The sequence below is a fragment of the Bos javanicus genome, chromosome 14 (genome assembly GCF_032452875.1).
Source record: "Bos javanicus breed banteng chromosome 14, ARS-OSU_banteng_1.0, whole genome shotgun sequence".
Classification (NCBI taxonomy): Eukaryota; Metazoa; Chordata; class Mammalia; order Artiodactyla; family Bovidae; genus Bos; species Bos javanicus.
Window position 1 is genome coordinate 69,725,076 of NC_083881.1, and position 23,300 is coordinate 69,748,375.

General features: G+C 38.5%; 1 protein-coding gene across 3 annotated transcripts in view; it reads right to left on the reverse strand.

Moving 5' to 3' along the window:
- The window catches only part of DPY19L4 (dpy-19 like 4), a 68,428-nt gene extending 48,072 nt beyond the window's left edge, over nt 1-20,356 (reverse strand). The window contains exons 1-7 of one of the 3 annotated variants that reach the window (XM_061439343.1): nt 19,774-20,125; nt 14,897-15,007; nt 13,053-13,179; nt 6,847-6,971; nt 4,371-4,461; nt 3,977-4,098; nt 3,728-3,873 (exon numbers count right to left, since the gene is read on the reverse strand). In XM_061439343.1, coding sequence (XP_061295327.1) covers nt 3,728-3,873; nt 3,977-4,098; nt 4,371-4,461; nt 6,847-6,909 — 422 coding nt within the window. In that variant the 5' untranslated portion in view covers nt 6,910-6,971; nt 13,053-13,179; nt 14,897-15,007; nt 19,774-20,125. Of the gene's footprint in view, nt 1-3,727; nt 3,874-3,976; nt 4,099-4,370; nt 4,462-6,846; nt 6,972-13,052; nt 13,180-14,896; nt 15,008-19,773; nt 20,126-20,202 lie in introns of those variants that run through there. The other 2 variants (XM_061439341.1, XM_061439342.1) reach the window with 2 other exon arrangements.
- Nucleotides 20,357-23,300: the final 2,944 nt, after the last annotated feature.

Below are 23,300 nucleotides of genomic sequence, written 5' to 3' on the forward strand. Positions count from 1 at the left end.
ATATTTAGGTTGTTTTCTAATCTTTCATTTTATTACAAATACTACTACTGAGGCAGTGAAATCTTCCCTTATTTTTAAAATTACTTTTTTGGATAAAATGAAATTCCTCAGAAAAACCGGAATCTAAAATTGAAAACCTTATAATTCCACAAGTACCTGGAGTATTCCAGTAAGATTATTATAGATCCAGCACCACGTGTTACCACTGTTTTCTGTCAACTCTGCAACATGTGCATTCCTTGCATTTTACCTTTTATTAATCACCAATGTGTTTAGTAATCTTTTTTTGGCCAAAGATTAAACTTAGTATAGACTTTTAATCATATATAATTTTTTTGCTCTTCAAATACAAAGTTGGGTCCACTGAAAGTGATTTTCTGGTATATATTTGAGATGAGAAGGTCAGTGAGGACCAAGAGCAATTTCTGTATTCCTTATACATGAAGACTGGACTCAGATTACCCCATTTTGGTGATAAGACTATTCAGAGGGAATCATTTTACTTCTCCCCACTACTGTATACACAGTGCTACTTCTTGAAATTTTCTTGAATTTTCTAGTATGCCTACATCCTTCAATTTGAACAAACAGGAGCTATTTTACTATCCTGCCTTCTAATTCTAATATTAAGGAACACAAAATGTCATTAAGAACACAACTAATACTCAAAATGGAATAACTCGTGTCTTTTTATACTTTTCCAGGCAATCATATATAAACCAAAGCTGATGAATAAAAAAGATAGCATATTCTTTCTTGGCATTAAAATATATTTTGCCATATAAAATATATACCAACATGGGACTTCCCTGGTGGTCCAGTGGTTAAGACTCTGCTTCCACTGCAGGGGAGGTAGGTTCAATCTCTGGTCAGGGAACTAAGATCCCAAAGCCACGCAACATGTGGCCAAAAAAACAGAAAAAAAATATATACCAAAAAATAAACAATGGAAAACAAACATATAGAAAAACTACTTGCTAAGAATTTCTAAATTGCTAAAAGATACATTTTAACAGAGATATATCAGATTAATTTTTCTACCTAAGTCCTGCTCCAGCTACCCAGGATATATTTATTGTGTCATTAAATAAGGCAACCAAATTATAATAAGGTAATTTTGTTACAATTCTCACTAAGATCTTTAAAATATTTTGACAGGGAGTCTTATTTATTTTTTAATTGCTGTTATTTTTACATGGAAAAGTTGCCTGGTCTTTCTCTTTGAACTTGTGATGAAGAAAGATCTAGGGATTAAATGAAATGAGTATTAAAGCCAGTCTCCAACATGGTTCACAATAGCCCCTGCCTCCTAGGTCGGGAAGATCCCCTGGAGAAGGAAATAGCAACCTCCTTCACTATTCTTGCCTGGGAAATCCTATGGACAGAGGAGCCTGGCAGGCTACAGTCCATGGTGTCACAATAGTCAGACACAACTTAGCGGCTGAACAGCAACCCGATATTAATAACCCATGTAGCCACTTTCCACATTGTGCCATGGTCAATCTATATGACCAACAGAATATGGCAGAATGATGTTCTATCATTTCTGAGGTTAGGTTATAAAAGACACCTGGCTTCCACTATGACACATTCACCCCACTCTTTCTTGCATCATTCACCTTAAACCAAGTTGTGAGCAGCCCTCTGCAGAGGTCCACATGATGAGAAACTAAGGCCTTCCAAGACAACACCCAGTGAGGGACTGAGGCTTCCTGCAAAAGCCACATGAGTGAAAAGTAAAAATGGTCCAGGCCGGTCAAACCTTCAGATTACTACAGCCCCAACCAATTACTGACTCAATCTCACATGGAACCCTGAGCCAGAACCACCCAGATAAGCCGCTCTGGATTCCTGACCCTCAGAAATGGTGAGACAGAATGTCTGTTGTTCTTAAGTTTGGGGCTGATCTATTTATACATCAGATAGCCTAGAAAGCAATCCTTTTAGAAGGTCTCTATTTTAAATAATTGTTGTTTTGTTGCTAAGTTGTGTCCAACTATCCAATTCTTTTGCAATGCCAAGGACTACATGGCCCACCGGGCTCCTCTGTCCATGGGATTTCCCAGGCAAGGATACTGTAATGGGTTCCCATTTCCTTCTCCAAAGGATCTTCCTGACCCAAAGATCAAACCCCGGACTCTGGCATTAGTAGGTGGGTTCTTACCACTGAGCCACCAGGAAAGCCCCCCATCCCTGTACTTTTAAGAAGAAACATACCCGACTCATAAAGCTGGCAAGCTATACTTGAAAACCACTAAGGAAGGTTGTTTTGGTTTTGGCTATGCTGGGCTTTCATTGCTGCATGGGCTTTCTCTAGCTGTGGTGTGCAGGGGCTGCTCTCTAGTGATGGTGCACGGGCCTTCCACTGCGGTAGCACTTCCCTGTTGTGGAGCATGGGCTCCAGGACACATGGGCTCAGTAGTTTCAGCTCCTGGCCCTGAGCACAAACTCAGTAGCTACAGTGCAAGGGCTTAGTTGCTCGGCGGCATGTGGGATCTTCCCAGATCAGGGATCAAACCCATGTCTCCTGCATTGGTAGGCGGATTCTTTACCACTGAGCAACCAGGGAAGGCTCTAAGGAAGATTTTTCAAATCCCTTACATCAACTGTTGCCAGCATATGACCCTAAACAAAGCCCAGTTACAAATATAGCCCATATCTGAATCTCAATAACATGGAAGTATCATATTTTTCATTTGGCAGTTGCCAAAGGAAAATGTATAACAAAAGAAATGTCTCATATTCTAAAATTTAATCACATTAAGTGTTACGGGGAGAAAGTGCTGTGCTGTGTAGAGGAAGTGCTTTTCAAAAGCAAAATAAGGGTCATTGAAAAAACAAGTTTTTGACACTGACCAATGCCAAGAAAACTTCAGCCCTCTAATTCAAAGAAACCCCATCCCCTTCTCTCTTTGTACTTCACTATTAAAGAAGTGGTACTCCTCTGATCACCAAAAGGAATAGAGTTATTAATCTAAAGCACACATTAATCCAAATTAATGGATTTATTAATTCATAAATAAAGTGGTTGGCTTAAAACTGATACAGCTGATGCCTCTTCCTCTTTTCATGAAGCCATGTCATCAATTTTAAATAAATGAAGAAAGAGGAGGTGTATCCATGTATGCCAATGTTGCTATGTTTGAAAAAAAAAGAGAGGTAGAGATAAGTGTTTTATTTTTCAGCTGTTGCATGACAAACGACCAGAAATGTAGTGGCTGAAAGAACACAAATTTATTAGCTCACAAACCCAGCACAGTATGGCTGGATTCTCTGTTCTCCTAAGGCTAAGGCTAAGGCTAAGGCTAAGACTACCGTCTCCTAAGGCTAAAATCAAAGCAGCAATTGGGGCTATAGTTCTCACCCAGGCCTTGTAGCCCTTCTACAAGCTCACTGGTTGTTGGCAGAATTCATTTCCTCCTCACTCAATCCAGCAACAAGGCATCAAATTCTCACATTTCAAGTATCTCTGACTTCCCTTCTGTACCAGCTACAGAAAGCTGCTCACTTTTTAAAGGCTCACACGATTAGAACAGGCCCACCAGGTAATCATCCCACCTTAAGGTCAACTCTGCTGTACAACATAACCCAACCACAGGAATGATATCTCATATTCACAGGTAGGAATTAGGGGCGTGTAAAGTTTGGAGGGGGGGAGCCATTTTTAGAACTCTGACTACTGCAGTCACAAAAAATTGTAAAGTTTCATTAAAAACACCTTTCTTACCTGTTAATAATGAACCATGCAACTGTTAGCATTCCTGCTAGCCAAGTTCCACTCATAAGCCAACTTGTAACAAATAAAGCAGTAACATATATTCCTTGCAATCCAAAAACAATGCCAATATAGAAATATACTGGCTCAATAATCTCCTAATTGGGGAAAAAAAGAGGAGACAACAGGATGACAGTATATAATTTTGAATATTCATAAATATGTGAGAAAATGAATATTAAAGTCAAAAGAGACACATACACTGCTACCAGTTGCCTGATATAAAACGCTGGCCATAAGTTCTGGATATAGAGACATTTGCTGAACTGCATTTATAGTCTTCAGAGAGACAGTTTTGTTATTGTGCGTCAGTTCGTACACACCTAAAGTCAGAAAAATTTTTCTCCAGGTTATTTATTCTGCTTTTATGAAAATTGAACATGTTATTCAGAGGTCATTAAATACTTTATTATCAAGAAGGATATCAAAATATAATACTCTGTGCCTTCTTTTTACAATTTTTAAATTAACTACATAAAAAGCACAGTATCTATATTCTGAGACAAACCTCCACATTCAAGAGCTCCCACACAGAAGAACAATGCTTTATTTTAGGAAAACACTGTTATTAAATATACAAATGTAGTTATCATACCTCTTTCAAATGAAGGTGCTTTTAACATATCTTTATAGTAAGAGTAATAAATGGCACTATCACCCTGAAATGTGATTTCCCGTTCAAGCTCCTAAAAAAAAATTAAATGATTATTTAAATACTCAGTGACTTAAATTTCAACTGCGATCTTTTTCTCTCCTCATATTCCAAATTAAAGTTATTTATTTATCCTTTTATCCAAAGACATATTTGAATTTTCCTTTAATCACTATTGGCCATATTAATAAGGTTAAACTTTTCCATAATCTGGCAATCACTTTAATGAAACACCTAAGGTTTAAACTGGATTGTAACTCATAAGTTACCTGCCTATTATATATAAGAAAAATCTAGAAGGAAAACCCAAAGTATTATCATAGGAGCACAAGAATAGTATGGCAGGTAATGAAAAATGACAGCTGAGGTGTTACAAGTCCATGATAAAAATATAAGTTTAAGAAGAAAGTATTATTTTTCTATTACTATTCCATTTCCCTATGTATCCAGAAAAGCAAGCCCATAATTAGGGGTTTAGAAGAGCAGCAGATAACTAATCTGTGATTTTCAAATGAACTTCCAGAAAAGTAAATAAATCTTAAAATTTCTAAACTGGACTATAACAAACCAAGAATATAGGTAGTCAAAAACACTGAAATCTGTGCTTTTCATGCTGAATCAAACTTTCACAAATCAATAATCTTTTAAACGAAACAGTTATTTTCATGAATAATTTTATCATAATTTGATAAAATTGTATCATATCGTTTGTATGATACAAACAATATCAGAGCAGTTTCCCCAAAGTTTGATCAATAGAACTTCTTAAGATTAAAGGAGTGTTATCTCAAAAGAGTTCTGTGGTTAAATAAGTTGTGTAAAAGCTAGATTAAAGAAAGTCAAATGAATTTCTTAATTGCAAGGCTCTTCAGAATTTAGGTGGTCATTATGCACTGTGAATCTCATATAAAATCTTTTCTAGATCTGTTTGACCAGATCTAGAGCCCTTTTTCCGAGCTCTTTTTTTCTCATTTAGAGTTTACTAGTTTAAATAAATTTCCTGAAAATCATTTTTTATGAATGGATACAGGATTTTCTTTGTACAATTTCAAAGATGTAAACTCTTAATCAGTGCTTCTCAAATTAAATGTGCATATAAATTCCTAAAGATCTTATTCAAAGACAGATTCTGATTCTAAAGTGTGGCCTGAGAATCTGCAACTCTGAAAAAGCTCCCAGATGATGCCAATACCCCTGACTCATCACAATGCTCTGGAAAACAGTTCTTCATGAATGACTTCTAGATTACCAAACCCTTGTTGTTCTCAATTCTGCCTACATAACAGAATCACGTGGAAAGACTCTGTGCAATATTGATCCCAGATACTCTCTCCACTTCACCTAAGAATCTGTGAGTTAGTTTGTAAATCATCCCAGATGAATCTACTGCACATCCAGTGTTGAAAACTACTATTTTCAAGGAAATAGGCCTTGCAAAAGTCTTGGTCAAATCAATACAGTTAAATGTTTAGGTGTTGTTAGATAAATCAATGTCTGAAAAACATATAGTCAGCTTGACTACTCGCTCAAAAATAAGAACACCAACAAAAGAGTTTCCCCTAAAACAAAAACAAAAAATCTTTAAAATCAAGTAGTAACACTGTGAACTTTGCCAATGCATATTACAGATATATGTGACTGCAAAGATAAGTCTGAAAACAAACTTATTCAAAGGCCAAATGAATTATGAATATAACCATAGCAAATGTCTGTGGGTTACACACAATTTAAAACCAAACATAAAACATACTAATATGAGGCAACATTTTAATAAATACCATTATGTCTGCTAATCATTTTCAGTACCTCCAGACATTCTTTCTAATCATGTAATCAAAAAATTAAAATATTTTGATGCTGAAACCTCCACAGAATGTTATATAAACGTAAACTACCAAAACTACTAAAAAGCTGACTAGACTTTATAACATTTCACTGTCATCAAAAAGTTCCTGATAAATTTGTTGTGTGACTTAGAAACAGGGACTCTGAGACAGGCTGAAGGGTGGGATGGGGAGGGAGAACGGAGAGAGGTTCAGGAGGGAGGGGACATGGGTGTATCTATGGCTGATTCATGTTGATGTATGACAGAAAACAACAAAATTCTGTAAGGCAATTATCCTTCAATTAAAATTTTTTTTTAAAAAGTCCCTGATAAATCAACTGTATGAAGAAAAGCACCCTCATTGTTTCTATTCTATGACCTTGAAATACAATCTATTATACCTTTCAGGTTGATACCATGACTCAAAATAGCTTCTATACCATTTTGTTCCTAATGGCTTATAGCCACAACATAAGAAAACACTTGTCATATTACCATGCATTTTTATGTTTTGGCTCCCTGGAAAACACATTTTTAAAATTAGTATTAAATACTGTAGCAAATGTTCATATGCTCAAAATTCTTTCTTCTTACCTGCCTGTTTGAAAACCAGAATTTCCGTTCATGATACGCTGATAAATAGAGAGCATACATCATACCACTAGTAACTGCTGCAAGACAGCCAATAAATATCTTTGCAAAGCGCTGAAATAATATATCTGAAACGGCATATTAAAAGTAATCAGTGATGGATGACATTTATATGTATGTAATTCTATTAAAAAGAAAAAGTAATCAAAGGTAGTATGCATCCTTGATGTGGTTTGACAAAAATGGCATTCTAACTCTGTGGTCTTCCTACCCAAAACACATAATCCCAGTCTAATCACTAGAAAAACAGCAAATTCCAATACAGGGGTATCCTACAATAAACCTGGTCAGTACTCCGCCAAACTGTCAAGGTCATCAAAAATAAGGGAAGTCTGAGAAATTGTCACAGCCAAGAAAAGTCTACGGAGACATTATAACTACATGTAATGTGGTATCCTGAATGTGATCCCTTATTTTTTAACAGAAAAGGACATTATGTGAACACTAAAGAAAGTATGGACTTCAGTTAATATATTGAGGGCTTCCCAGGTAGCACAGTGGTAAAGAATCCACCTGCCAACACAAGAGAGGCGGTTGTGATCCCTTGGCTGGGAATATCTCCTAGAAGAGGAAATGGCAAGCCACTCCAGTATTCTTGCCTGGGAAATCTCATGGACAGAAGAGCCTGGTGGGTTACAGTCCATTAAGTTGCAGAGAGTCAGACACAACTGAGTAACTGAGCACACAAGATAGTATATGGAATATTCTATCAACCACTTAAAAAAAAAAAGTATCTAAAGCGACTGAAAGCAACTATACTCTAATAAAATTAATAATATATATTATTGATGCTAAAACAAAAATAATGTATCAATAAAATGATTCATTATTTGTACCAAATGAACCATACTAATATAAAATGTTACTAACAGGGAAAATTCTTATGGGGGGTGTGCAAGATAGGAACTCTGTACTATACTATCTACTCAATTCTTCTATAAATTAAAAATAGTTTTAAAAATTAAAGTCTATCAGGGTAGAATTGACACATGTGTATTATACATATTATATACATAATACACAATGGATTCATGTATATTATGGCTGAATTTCTTCAGTATTCACCTGAAACTATCACAATATTGTTTGTTAATTGGCTATACTCCAATACAAAAGAAAAAGTTTAAAAAAATAAATAAGTCTATCAATTTAAAAAAAGGAGCAAAAGGAATGTACTACCAAATATCTAGAGAAAAAAATTCAGGTTCATTTAGAATTACTATTGTTATTTTTTTCCCTTATCAAGTAATTTTGTATTGAAGAATACTTTACATACTACAAATTATAGCTCTTTGAATTATACAAGGTAATGATTGTTGATGATTATATATTTAAAACATCATACACAACTGTTATATATATATATGTAAATACTTCTTGTCAAAAGCAGAGAACACATGTGAATTTTCTATACACAGGATGATTAACCCTTCTACAACTATTAAGATTCAGTATAATAATAATAAATACTATATGATTTCATCTATATGTGTTATCTAAAAAAACCAAACGAACAACATAACAAAGCAGAAAGAAAGTCAGGTACAGAGAACAAACAGGTGGTTGCCAGACAGCAGAGAAGTGGGGGGATGAAGAAATAGATGAAGGGGATTATGACATACAAACTTCTAGCTGCAAAATAAATGAATCACAGGTATGAAATGTACAGTGCGGGGACTATAGTCAATAATTATATATCTTTTTTTAAAAAAACTTTTAATTTTACTTTGGAGTATAGGCAATTAACAATGCTTTGATGGTTTCAGTTACACAGCAAAGCAACTCAGCTGTACATATACATGTATCTGCTCTCCCCCAAACCCCCCTCCCATTCAGGCTGCCACATAACACTGAGCAGGGTTCCCAGTGATATGCAGTAGGTCTTTGTTGGTTATTCGTTTTAAACACAGCAGTGTGTACACATCAATTTCAAACTCGATAACAATTCCTCCCGGCCACTGTCCCCCTGGTAGACAGAATACATCTTTGTATGCTAACAGATGGCAAGGCAACTTACGGTGGTCACCATCTTGAAATCTACAGAACTATCGATTCACTATGTTGTGTAACAGGAACTAACATATTGTTGTAGGTCAATTACACTTCAAAAACAAACTCAGAGAGAAAAAGATCAGACTTGTGGTTACCAGAGGTGAGAGGTGGGAAAGAGGGAACTGAATGAAGGTAGTCAAAATGTACAAACTTCCAGCTGTAAGATAAATAAGTACTAGGGATGCAATGCACTATATGGTAAATATAATTAATATTGCTATGGTATATATGAAAGCTGTTAAGACAGTAAAGCTTAAGAGTTCTCAATGAAAAAATTTTTTGTATTTAATTCTGTAATTTCTATTTCTTTAATTCTGTATCTAATGAACTTTTGTGATAATTATTCCATGATGTATGCAAGTTAAATCATTATGCATATACTGTGCTGTATGTCAATTATATCTCAATAAAACTACAGGGGAAAAAAAAAAGATTCAGTAAATTAAGCCCAGGCCTCAAGGTCCAATGCCCAGTGTTATGTTACTGAATGACTGACAGGTTTGTAAAAACAAACCTGTTAACTTATGAATTTAGCTAAACTAAAACTGCAGCTTAATAAATTATTTAATAAATACTGGTATGCATAGCACATCAGAGACATTAAATACTAGCTGCTGCTGCTAAGTCGCTTCAGTCGTGTCCGACTCTGTGAGACCCCAGAGACGGCAGCCCATCAGGCTCCCCCGTCCCTGGGATTCTCCAGGCAAGAACACTGGAGTGGGTTGCCATTTCCTTCTCCAATGCCTGAAAGTGAAAAGTGAAAGTGAAGTCGCTCAGTCGTGTCCGACTCTTCGCAACCCCATGGACTGCAGCCTACCAGGCTCTTCCATCCATGGGATTTTCCAGGCAAGAGAACTGGAGTGAGGTGCCAAAATACTAGCTAGATATCAGTAAATTAATAAGAACTATATTAAAAATGCTTGAAAGATACTACCCAATAAATCAAATATTAGAATCAGAGAATTTCCTGGCGATTCAGTGGTTGACTTTGTTTTCACTGCCAAGGGCGAGGGTTCAATCCCCAGTCAGGGAACCAAGATCCCACAAGTCATTTGACTTGGCCAAAGATGAAAATAAATATGCAAATAAATGTTTTTTAAAAAGAATCAGCATGACACAATTATTTTACAATTACTATTTCCAATAGCAAATGGAAAGCATTTGCCCTGGCACAAAGCAAGAGCTCAGTAAATAACAGTTATTATTATTGGGCTAAAAAACATACTTGCAAAAATATATAAGATAGTTAATTAAAGCAGCGTTGACACAACGTAACCTATAAAAAGACTACAAGAAAACTTACCTAACATGGTAATTTGGTAAAAGTACTATACAGCTTCTAAACATGTATCTTTTCCTGTATCTTTTAAATTAATTCCTGGACAATGAAAATTAATCCTGATAATCAAGGGCTATTACAAAAAATATATTCAACCAAATCCTACATATAAATGCCTTACCTTCGTACTATTTTGTTTGTGAAGATTCTGTAGAGTCAAAGCTGGAATCAAGCTATCACTGTTCAATGTATAAGTATATATGTTTTAGAGAAAATAAAGAGCTCTGGGTCCTGGAAATTATTTATTTAAAAATTATCATGGGAGTTCCCTGGTGGTCTAGTGGTTAGAATTCCGGGCTTTCACTGTCATGGCCCAACCAGGGTTCAATTCCTGGTTAGGGAACTGAGATCCAGCAAGCTGTGTAGCATGGCCAAAAAAAAAAAAAAAAAATTACCATTTAAAATTGGAAAACTGGAAAGTAAAGGACTGATTTCCAGTTAAGTTACATTAGTCACAAACAGGCCTAATCAAAAAACTTCTGTATGTTTCAACCCCAAATTAACTCCCTTGTAGGGAACTGAGATCCCATAAGCCACACAGCCCAAAAAAAAAAAAAAAAGAAACATAGTATTCAATTTCACAAAAAGTAAAATAAACAAAAGAAAAAAGTACAAATACATTGAAAAAATATAAGCAGTACTTGTCAAAATTTTAATAGCTATTATCTAGTAGAATTATGCATATATTTTATTTTTATTATACTTTTCTCTATTTCCACATTTTTGATCCTAAAAACACATTTTTGTAGTTGGGGGAAAATACTGTTCTATAGTAGCTATCTCTAAATTGCTTAATAGAACAATTGCTTATACTGTATTTTCCAAAACATTAAATGATCACTGTATTAGTTGGCTTTGCTGTAGTAAAGAAGTGACCCCCATACTTCCAATGGCTTAGAAAACAAATATTTGTTTCTCACTTATGTTACTATGGATTTTGGATCAGCAGTCACTCTCCACTCAATTCCAGATTTTAGATTAGCTATGGCTCTTCTTGTATCTTCAGAGTTCCAGAATGGAATCAGTCCCTATTTGGGACATGCTGTTCTCATTACAGAGGAAAAGATCAGAACAGGCAAAAACATACAATGCCTCTTCCAATTTCTGATTAGAACAAGTACACTGCTACTTTAACTCACAGTCCATTGGCTCAGGCAAGTCACATATATAAACCTGACAATGGGGTAGGGAAGTACACTCTGTTTCAGAGAGGCACTCCGAATCAACACCGTAATGGGAAAGAACATATAACGCATTTTCAGGGAAGGGAGAAAATATTTGTGAACTGAAGAATCCATCAGGGTTTGCCCTGTTCATCACAAATATCTACTTCCCTTCAAAGGCAAAAAACACTTACTCCTCAAGAAAGATACCCTAAGAGCAGCCTATTCAGCCTGCTTCCTGAATGTAGAAAGTTGGGAATTCAAACACCATTGACATGAATAGTTGGGTTCTTCTTAACCTAGGCTGGCAGCTCTGTTGACAGTATGTCTCTCTCTAAGCTTAGCTGACAATTTGCCTAGGTATTTACCTAAGAGAAATAAAAATTGTTGCGTTGTTTAGTTGCTAAGTCATGTCTGAATCTTTGTGACCTCGTAGTCTGTAACCCACCAGGCTACTCTGTCCATGGGATTTCCCAGACAATACTGGAGTAGCTTGACATTTCCTTCTCCAAGAGAAATAAAAATAGATATCCACAAAAAGACCGGTACAAGTTTTCATAGCAGCCTTATTCATAATAGCTAAATCCTGGAAATTACTCAAATATCCAACTAGAAAAGCAGGAATAAACTCTTACAGCAAGATGAATGAATCTCAAAATGATTACATTTTAAGAATAACACTGAACTAAGTAAAAGAATCCAGACACAAAGGCATGTATGTTGCGTGATTCTATTTACATGAAATTCTATAACATGCAAAGTTAATCAATATTGAAAAATATCAGAAGAGTGGTTGTTTTAGGGGGCACAGGGGAACTCTAATGGAAAGGGATACAAAAGAACTTTCTGGGATAAGAGAAATGTTACGTATGTTAATTGTATTCAAGTACTAAAATTCACTTAATACCTATGATTCTGTGCATTTTATTGTAAGTTGTACCTTAATTTTACAAAATTAAATCATTCATTTTTGCAAAGAAAAAAACAATTTTATTGGTTTTTTACCTACTTGATTCCAGTCAGCTCTGTTCTCCAATAACTATACCCCAAACTTTTCTTCTAGATATGCTTCTCTCAGAGATTTAACTACATGCGTTTTGAACTAATCAAGCTTTGCTTATTTGTTACAAAAGCCACACCTTTTGTTCTTTTCCCCTGAGTGCTTTATTCAACTGAAAGGAGTTACTAGGAACTACTTTAAACCTCATACGTTTTAACAGACTATGTGACCAGTCATGCCCTTGATTTGGTCATTGCCCTAAGGATTCATCTTTATCAGCCTTTGTTACTTAAAGTATTTCTCAAATGGCACCCCACTCCAGTACTCTTGCCTGGAAAATCCCATGGACGGAGGAGCCTGGTAGGCTACAGTCCATGGGGTTGCTGCCAGTAGGACACGACTGAGCGACTTGACTTTCACTTTTCACTTTCATGCATTGGAGAAGGAAATGGCAACCCACTCCACTATTCTTGCCAGGAGAATCCCAGGGACGAGGGAGCCTGGTGGGCTGCCGTCTCTGGGGTCGCACAGAGTTGGACATGACTGAAGCGACTTAGCAGCAGCAGCAGCAGTTGAAAAGACTAACAATACTAACTTCAACACTACAGCTCGGACTCCTATTTTCCTCTTCATGTCTGCTGGCAAATGGGCCAGTTCTGTTCTAATCAAAGCAGTTCATAATCAAGGTACTCTAGTAATAATCTCTTTTGTGATCCTGTTATCTAAAGTAATAAAAACAAAAGTTAGTACTAAAATTGCAACTATTCACAGGAAACAGTTTTATAAAATGATTTATCACACATATGACAGATTATTATTTTCCATCTCCCAAAATGTTTATCTTATTTTAACAAATTTATATAAATTGGCTTTGAACTCCCTTTGGGAAGAATCTATTTGTAAAAGCTGTTCAGCTCCTAAGGATCGCATATTCTCCAAAGCCACTTTCAGATATGGTTCAGGAGGATAATGGAAAAGAAAGGACCTTCAGAGGATAAAGCCAAGATCCACAAAGAACAATGAGCTGGGCAACTACCCCCAAGAAAAACAGCTAGTAACTAATCAAGAAACATTCCCTTCCCCAGAGGAGGAAGACCTCATATTTACCTAGTAGGATTTAAAAGTTGCTGTGGACCAGTGTTTAATGTGTCTCTTACTCTTCCTCTTTCTGAATGGAAGCATTTATTTTGGTTATCCTGTCTCCAACCAAAAATGTATAACGGAAAAGGGGACATGTACAGAAAAGATTACCATAGCAGGCTTATAACTGCTTTGCTAAGAAAAGCCTGCTTAAAAGCTAGGCTCTTGGTCTTTGGGAACCTGGATTTCCAAAGGTTTCCCATCATTTTCTTTTCTTTTTTTTTTTTTTAGGTTTCCCATCATTTTCTAATGAGTGGTTTACTGTGTCTAACTTAGTGCAAACAGTATGCTTCACATCTACTGCTTTCTTTCTAGGAGTCTAGAACTTTTGCATGTATTAAGCAGAGGTTACATGATCAGCCACACTAAAAATCCTGAGCAGAGTTGTTAATAAGCTTCCCAGGCAGACAAAACTACAAATCCCACAAATTGAGGCTGAAGGAATTATGCATGTCCTCTGTGTCCTGGAAGCTTTTGCCCAGTTTCTTTTCACCCATATGCCTTTTCTCTCTGCTGATTTTGTTTTATATTGTTCAATCTCTGAACATAGGACTGGGTTTGGGGACCCCTGACACATAGCAAGTAACTTGTTTTTTCAATTATTTTGGATCAGAATGAGTCAGAGCTGACCCTGAATAGACCCTGATAAGATGACCTTAGGTTCAAGACTGATGCCCTCACTAGGTAAGACTGAGTGTCTTCCTTGGAGTCAGGGAGGTACCAAGTGTATTTTGTCTGAGGGAGAGAAATAAATATTTATGACCAAAAGGCCAGAATGTGGTAGACTATTATTATTACTCCCAACTACTTTGTCCTTTCCTGTAAAGATTCTTCATCCCTGCCGATTACCACATGACTTGCCATGCATCCTGTAGTCAGAATAAACTTCTCCATCCCATTGCCTGGACTGACTGGATGACTTCTTTGGGCCAACAGAATGCAAGTACAAGTGACAGTGTGCAGTTCAGCAAAACCTTTAGGAGGTACTGCATGACTCCGCCTATCTCCTGCTCTTGTTCTCTGCCACAAGAACACATCCCAAATAGAGACTGTTCCTTCAGGACACATGAAGCTTCACCAGCCAACTGACAGCCACAATATGCAAGTTAATCAGAAATAAACGCTTTCTGTAAGCCAGTGACACTTAGGAATTGTTCTACAGCAAAACCTAATGAAAGCTGACTGATATCACCACATACTTAAGACAAAATTAATTTATAATTTAAAATATTACTGTAAAATATACTATCCAACGTAACTATTTTTATAATAGTAAAAAAACCTCCAAATCTAACTTACATTTTGGAGCTCTTTCAGGAACTGGAGCGTCATTGATTTTTTCTTCTTTGGCAGATTCTTTATTTTCTGAAGACTTTGGCTTTTTTCTTTGGCGCAGTTCTATAGTTGGTCCTTAAAATATTTGAGATGTTATTACAATGTGTGTAACAAATTATTCTGTCTGTATCTTGAACTGATTTACCTTTATTTTACTAAGGCAAAAGTCCCATGAAGAACTATTAGTACCAAAGATAACTCTTTTCATAGTTATTTTAGCACTCCCTGCAAAACAAACATTCCTACAAACCAAAAGACAATATAAGTTCTGCCTCCAATCCATGCTTTCAGAGTCTTATTGATAAACTGAGCTCTTCTCTTGAGATGATGCTATTTTCAAAACATCCTAAAATAAGTAAACTCTCTTCCAGAATGACTGGAGAACAAAGTGTTATTTAATAAATTGGCTTATTTTTCAAGTTACCTGAGAGTATCATATGCATTATTCATGAATTAACAATTTTTAAAAAATTAAAATATAATAACATAAATTGATCATAAAATAATACTTCATTTGTTTAAAATCCTGAAGGTTCTACAGAATTTCACAGTGCTGTGTTATGATTATCATTCAACAGTCTTAGAGATTTAGGTATCAGAAAATAGGCTGAACCTACAAAAATCCCTATATTTGGGAAGCTCTCAGAAAATTTTCCATTACACTACCTACTATTTCTACAACTGATTAAAAAAAATGTAATGCAGAAAGTACTTTCAAATCAGTAAACCAAATTCCAAATTAAACAAGAATTTACTATTCTCCCTAATTACTCTTCCTCCCTAGTTAATTATGAGGTAGACTGTGTCGTGTAGGTATAGAACACTATCATGAAGGTGGTACAAGAATTTATCTCTTTTCTATAGAAGCAGGGTTTTTTCTTTTCTCTTCATAATGGCTTAAGGATAGAAAAATGAGTCTAAAAAGAGAAGTCAAAAAAGGAGAAATGAATCAGCTACTATTGCTGATATCAGGTGGCTAATTCTTACTGTGGAAAATGAATAAAATTTATTTTAAAAGAGCTTCAAAGCAAATTCATATGTTTGTTAAAATGTCTTTCAACAACAAACAAAAAAAATGTCTCTCAACACTGACATACTGAGGGAAAAAAATACCATATACTTAGTGGCTTCTGTCTGACTTGTCTAAATTTTAACCATTTTTATATCATTTATTCTTTATTTTATAATCATGTTAAGTAGCAAAGTCAGTGAACAGATCAGAAAAATGACATTATTAGAAAAGTCATACCATGGATATTGAGCATTTTTGCATACAAATCTGGGACAACTAATAAATACTATTATGTTCCTCATTTATGATTTCCTTTTAATTTTGCTATGGGTTAAAGCAAAAGTTAGAAGCAGTCAACAAGAATGAAAATTTATGTAAAGCCAAACAAAGTCTTTTGATGCAAGCGATCATTTTAAATTTTATTGAAAAAGAACACAGGGCTTCCCTGGTGGTCCAGTGGTTAAGAATCTGCCTGCCAATGCAGGAGACATGGGTTTGGTCCCTGGTCCAGGAAGATTCCGCATGCCGCGAGGTAACTAAGGCCGTGCACCACAACTACTGAAGCCTGAGCACCGTACAGCCTGTGCCCCGCAACAAAGAGAAGCCACCACAATGAGAGGCCTGTGCACCACAACTGGAGAGTAGTCCTCCACCCCACAACCACAGAAAGCCCAGCAACGAAGCACCAACACAGCCAAAAATACAATAAATACATAAAAAATTTTAAAAAGAATATAAGAAAAAATTATAACCACAAGACATTTACTTAGTAGACACACATCCATGATTAAACACATTAATAGTATTAGATTTTTTAAAAAATGTAATTGGGTAATTTCAGAAATCAAGTAAATAAATCTACTGAAAGTTAAAGTGTTGTTCTACTGAAAGTTAAAGTGTTAGTCGCTCATTGTATCCAACGCTTTGCGGCATGGTGGACTAGAGCCCGCCAGGTTCCTCTGTCCATGGGATTCTCCAGGCAAGAATACTGGAGTGCTTTGCCATTTCCTTCTCCAGGGTATCTTCCTGACCCAGGGATCAAACTCAGGTCTCCTGCACTGCAGGCTGATTCTTTACTGTCTGAGCAACCAGGCAAGCCAAACAAAATATATGACCAATGGGTTAGATGGGGCTTTTTTTTTTTAATTACAGAGTCTAAAAGTATGCATTTAAGATAACAAGGATGAGGATATTCACAGAAAAGTGTTCTTCACAAAGAGCTATCATTTTTCTTAAAAAAAAAAAATTTCTCTATAAAATGAATCACTTTACAGAGATTTTAATAGAGTGTGCACACACATGGGGTTTTTTGTTTTGTTTTTTTCATCCATGCTGCACAGGATGCGGGATCTTAGTTCTCTAGAGATCAAACCCATTACCCCTGAAGTGGACGCTCAGAGTCCTAAGCAATGGACCGCCAGGGAATTTCAGTACTATTTTCCTGATTCTAAAATGTCATATATTTTAAGACACTATTTATAAGTTTTTCAAGAGGAAAACAAAACAAAACACTAACATATTAAATACCTGATTTTAAGACATGCCAATTTCAGTGGCATTAAATTGTAGGAGCAAAAAGTACTACTTAGGAAATACAGTAACCTTTTTAACCAATCTCTTCCATCTTGTTCCTAAACTTTTTGCCTGTGACTATAAAACAAAACTGACTGGATGCAAATTTTACCTCATTTTCTTTATGCTGACCTTTTAACTTCATAATTGACAAACAAAGCCCAGAATCCCTAGGTGGATAAGCAACAAAGACCAATGCAGTGGATAAACCAGATTATTCATTCTGATAGGAAAGCTCTGGGTTAGAATTCAAGTTTTCTTTTCGCTATCTTATAATTTTAGCATTGTAAAGAAAAAGTCCAGTAAATAAAAATGATAACACAGCCACAGGAACAACCTACTATTTCAGTCTCTGGCTCTGTGATCTTCACATCATACAGTTAACAGGGCTACAAACAGGCTTTCAAATGTCCATCTAGACTATACATAGCAATTTCCAAAAGAAGTGTGATACTGCTTTACTCAAGGCTGTCACTTTCTTTGCTCTAACATTTGTTCCAAGATATACAAATGTAATACCATGACTCTCTACAGCATCAAGAGAAGATGAGATTCCCAAAGAGTATTTACTTAGAGAAAACGTGGGACAAAGAAAAGGGTCCAAGTGAAGTGAATGATAAGCAAAAAAGCAATATAGAAAACATGTGGATACAAGTAAAATAGACCATTTAGTCAAATTTTAATACAGTGAATACAAATAACATGCATTTTGAAAAAAAGTATGGAGTGCCTAATAAACATAAAGTACTCAGAATAATGCCTAGCACACAGACAGGTTTACTATAAATAACATTACTAGATTACAATAAATAAGAATTTAATTACTAGTTGTTGCTGTGCTTAGTCATGTCTGACTCTCTGCGACCCTTTGGGCTGTAGCCCTCCAGGCTCCTCTGTCCATGGGATTTTTTCAGGCAAGAATATTGGAGTGGATTGTTATTTCCTCCTCCAGGGGATCTTCCCAACCCAGAGATCAAACCCGTATCGCCTGTGTCCTGCATTGCAGGCGTATTCTTTACCTGCTGAGCCATTGGGGAAGCACAGCTAACACATTAGATAGCCAAATATTTATGGAATTAAAAGTCTGCTGAATGAAACTATAACTTAACAAAACTTCAATGCATTAATTATTCCAAGTAAGATGTATATCATTCCTTTGGATTATCTGTGGTTCTACAAACAAAAGTCATTTTTCACTTTATATCACGGAAGTAAATTTCACAAACTTGTATGGCTTATGAAATCATAACTGGTTCCATATCATGTCTGTTTAGTTAGGTCTAACTTTAACCTGTTAAAACAATTTCTCATTAGCATGATATATAATATTGAAGACTTTTAGTACTGCAGTTTTAATTTTTTTATGCTTTAAGTTCTCATGGAAACATATAAGTGAGCTTATCAACCCACCCCCAGAGATTTGCAGGTAGTTAGAAAAGTAAAAAGTAGGAAAAAATGTATCACATATACTGGAACCAAAGATAAAACCAAGGCAACAGAGAGAAATACATTCTTCCTTACCAACTACAAAGAGTTTAGTTTTGAAGCTGTTTTTAGGTACAGTGTCTTAAATTAGACCAGTTTTAACCCAGAAAACTTAAAGAGGAGGAGGAGGCAAATATGAAGCAAGAGTGAGAGCAGGAACAGAGCAGCAAGTCATAGAACAAACAATTCTTAAAATTAATTTTTTTTTTAACTGTTTTCCACTGAATTCTTCAGACTCCCTTCTTGCATTCCTGGTTTAGCAACGTTTCAGTCTAAACAGATCACGTTCACAACCCTCCTCAACAAGGTTAAAAATCATATTTTCCAAAATGAAAAGTCTAACTGCTCAGTCAGGCGATATCATTATATCTATGCCTGCAAGTACCGTGCCTATTATGAACATGTGACACAAATATTTCCTAGAACCTCTCTCGATGGCGAAGTTCCGCCCAGCTCCCCATTTTTCTCTCATACCTATCAACTTCTGTGGATCAACACTGAGTGAGTTGTCTTGGCAGTGGCCCTGAAGACGTGAAAAGCTTTCTCCAGCCCACCTACTTTCACCCTCAAAGCACTCCGGGCTTCCGGATCCCCCCCAAAGCCACCCATTCCTTCTCCCTGTGCCGTCGCCCCCTAAACCTGTAAATGAAATTGGCTGACCTTCACTCTTCCGTTTCTGCTTCTTCGTCTCCTCCCAATCCACCTCACTTACCCTTTCATCCCAAACCCAAGCCTCTTTCTGTCCCCCCACTTGGCGTGCGGCTCCTCTTACCCGGGGGTGACCTGGTCAGCACCCACAGACCTCTCAGGAGCGCACTCAGCCTGAGGGGCACTCGGCTACACGACTTTCACTCCCGAAGAGACACTCAGCACTCGCACCGACATCTCAACCCGAGTCCGTCCCCCGCTCCGCTCACCAGCGGCTCCCGGCCCTTCCTCTCAGCCACTCCCCCCACGGCGTTCTCTCTCGCGACCCGATTTCCAACTTCAAGCTCCACTTCTGCCTCCCACTCGAGCCGGCACGACTTCAGGCCGTCCACTCCACTCCCTCTCAATGTCTCCGCACACCTCCCGCCCCCCTCGCCGCGGTCCCGCTCCTTCCCGCCGGACAGCCGCGGCCACCCGCCGCCCCGGTCTCCCGGTCCTTTTTTCCCCGAGACCTCTGGCGGCTGTACGCGCGCCGGACCCCGGGGCCGGTCACCTTCTTCCTCCGCCATCGTCCCCGCGGAGGCCGGGGAGGCTTCCTCGTGGCTCCAGCGCCGCCCGGCGTCTCCCGCCTCCGCGTAGCCGAGCCCCGCGGCTCTCCTCAGGCCCGCTCCCGGGCCGCCGCGCCCCCACTTCCTGACCCGCCCACTCACCCCCCTCCGGTGTCGCCGCCAACCGCGTCCCCCCGCCCCGGGCCGCCCTGGAACCAGAGTGCTGGGAGCGGAGGGCTGGCCGGAGTGTATGGCGGGAGCGCCTGGGCCTGAGCGGGCAGGAAGGAAGGCGGCTCAGGCGGGGGTGGCTCCGCCCACGGCTGGCGCTCCGGGCCCTTCCTCCCACACCCCTAGGAGACAAATCCCAGGGGCTCCCGCTGGGGCCCTCCCCCCACTTCTCCTCACCGGTAAAGGTGGGTGCCCGAGGGCCGTTCTGGCACTTTTGTGACTGGACTCAGGTATTCCTGGTGGCTCAGACGGTAAAGACTCCGACCGCAGTGCGGGAGACCTGAGTTCGATCCCTGGGTCGGGAAGATCCCCTGGAGAAGGCCATGGAAACCCGTTCCAGTGTTCTTGCCTGAAGAATCCCCAGTGGACATAGGAGCCTGGTGGGCAGCAGTCCATAGGGTCGCAAAGAGTCAGACACGACTGAGTGACTAATCACGGCACAGTCCAGAGAATATCCAGATCCAGCCCCCGTACCTGCTCCATTTTACAGAGAGGAAAAGGAGGTCCAGCGAGTCTAAGTCACCAAGCTTGTCTGAGCCAGGGCTCCTGAATCCTCAGAGTGCCTTCAGAGCGCGGCAAAACCCCTTTGGGTTGTTGGCACATTGGTTTAGTAGCCCGCTAGACATTTACAAGACGGAGAAGGCAACGGCAACCCACTCCAGTACTCTTGCCTGGAAAATCCCATGGACAGAGGAGCCTTTGTAGGCTGCAGTCCATGGGGTCACTAAGAGTCGGACACGACTGAGCGACTTCACTTTCACTTTTCACTTTCATGCATTGGAGAAGGAAATGGCAACCCACTCCAATGTTCTTGCCTGGAGAATCCCAGGGACGGGGGCGCCTGGTGGGCTGCCGTCTATGGGGTCGCACAGAGTCGGACCCGACTGAAGCGACTTAGCAGCAGTAGCAGCAGCAGCAGACATTTACAAGAAAAAAGCTTGTACTTGCAACTTAAGTGTCTTAACCGCCCAAAATGGTTAAACAAATGTATCTGCATTTCATAATATTCTTTTACAAACAGTAATACTACGGCCAGTGTAGAGGAGAGGGTGCAGTTTAGGTATTCCACAGCAATGGAGCGTAGTTCTAACTTGTCATACTGTTTGTCTTCACTGTTATTGTATCAGGCATTCTCCAAATATACCTGGATCTTTCCCCCTCAACAGTGTTGTTGTCGTTCAGTCATTAAGTCTTGTATTTGTGTCCCCATGGACTACAGCATGACAGGCTCTCCTGTCCTTCACTACCTTCCGGAGTTTACTCAGATTCATGACCATTGAGTCAGTGATACTTTCTAACCATCTTATCCTCTGATGCAGCCCTTCTCCTTCTGCCTTCAGTCTTTCCCAGAGTCAGAGTCTTTCCCAGTAAGTCAGCTCTTCACATCAGGGGGCGGAACTATTGGAGGTTCAACTTTAGCAACAGTCCTTCAAATGAATATTTTGGGTTGATTTCCTTTAGATTTCGGTTTAAGCTCCTTGCTCTCCAAGGGATTCTCAAGAGTCTTCTCTAGGACGGCAGTTCAAAACCATCAATTCTTTGGCGCTCAGCCTTCTTTCCAGTCCACCTGTCACATCTGTACATGACTACTAAAAAACCTTAGCTTTGACTTTGTCACATATTAAAAAGATGCCTCTGCTTTTGAATACACTGGCTGGGTTTGTCATAGCTTTCCTTCCAAGGAGCAAGCATCTTTTAATTGCATGGCTGCAGTCATTGTCTGGAGTGATTTTGGAACCCAAGAAAATAAAATCTGTCACTGCTTCCACTTTTTCCCTTTCTATTTGCCATTAACTGATGGGACTGGATGCCATGATCTTAGGTTTTTGAATGCTGCGTTTTAAGTCAGCTTTTCACCCTCATCAAAGAGGCTCTTTAGTTCCTCTTCACTTTCTGTCGTTAGAGTGGTATTATCTGCATATCTAAGGTTGTTGAAATTTCTCCCAGGAATCTTGATTTCAGCTTGTGACTCACCCAGGCTGGCATTTCACATGAAATACTCTGCATATAAGCTAAATAAGCAGGATGACAATATACAGCATTGTCATACTGCTTTCCCAATTTTGAACCAGTCAGTTGTTCTATGTCCAATTCTAACTGTTGCTTCTTGACCTACCTACAGATTTCTCAGCAGACAGGTAGGGTAACCCGGTACTCCCATCTCTTGAAGAATTTTCCACAGTTTATTGTGATCCACACAGTCAAAGGCTTTAGCACAGTCAATAAAACAGATATTTTTCTGGAGCTCCCTTGCTTTCTCTATGATCCGACAAATGTAGGCAATTTGATCTCTAGTTCCTCTGCCTCTTGAAAACTCAGTTTGTACATCTGGAAGTTCTCAGTTCACATACTACTGAAGCCTGTGTGCTGTGCTAAGTCGCTTCAGTGTTCTCTGAATTTTTGCGACCCCATGAACTGAGACCCGTTGAGCTCCTCTGTCCATGGGATTTCCCAGGCAAGAATACTGGAGTGGGTTGTCATTTCCTTCTCCAGGGGATCTTCCCTCACCCAGGGATCAAACTTGTATCTCTTACAACTCCAGCATTGGCAGGCGGTTTCTTTACCACTAGTGCCACCTAGCTTGAAGGATTTTGAGCATCACATTGTATGGTAATTTGAACATACTTTGGCTTTGCCCTTCTTTGGGATTGAAATGAAAGCTGACATTTTCCAATCCTGTGGCCACTGCTGAGTTTTCCAAATTTCCTGACATATTGAGAGCAGCACTTTAACAGCATCATCCTTTAGAATTTTAAATAGCTCAGCTGAAATTCCATGGCCTCCACTAGCTTTGTGGTAAGGCTTCCTAAGGCCTTCTTGACTTCGCACTCCAGGATGTCTGGTTCTAGGTGAGTGACCACACTATCGTGGTTAT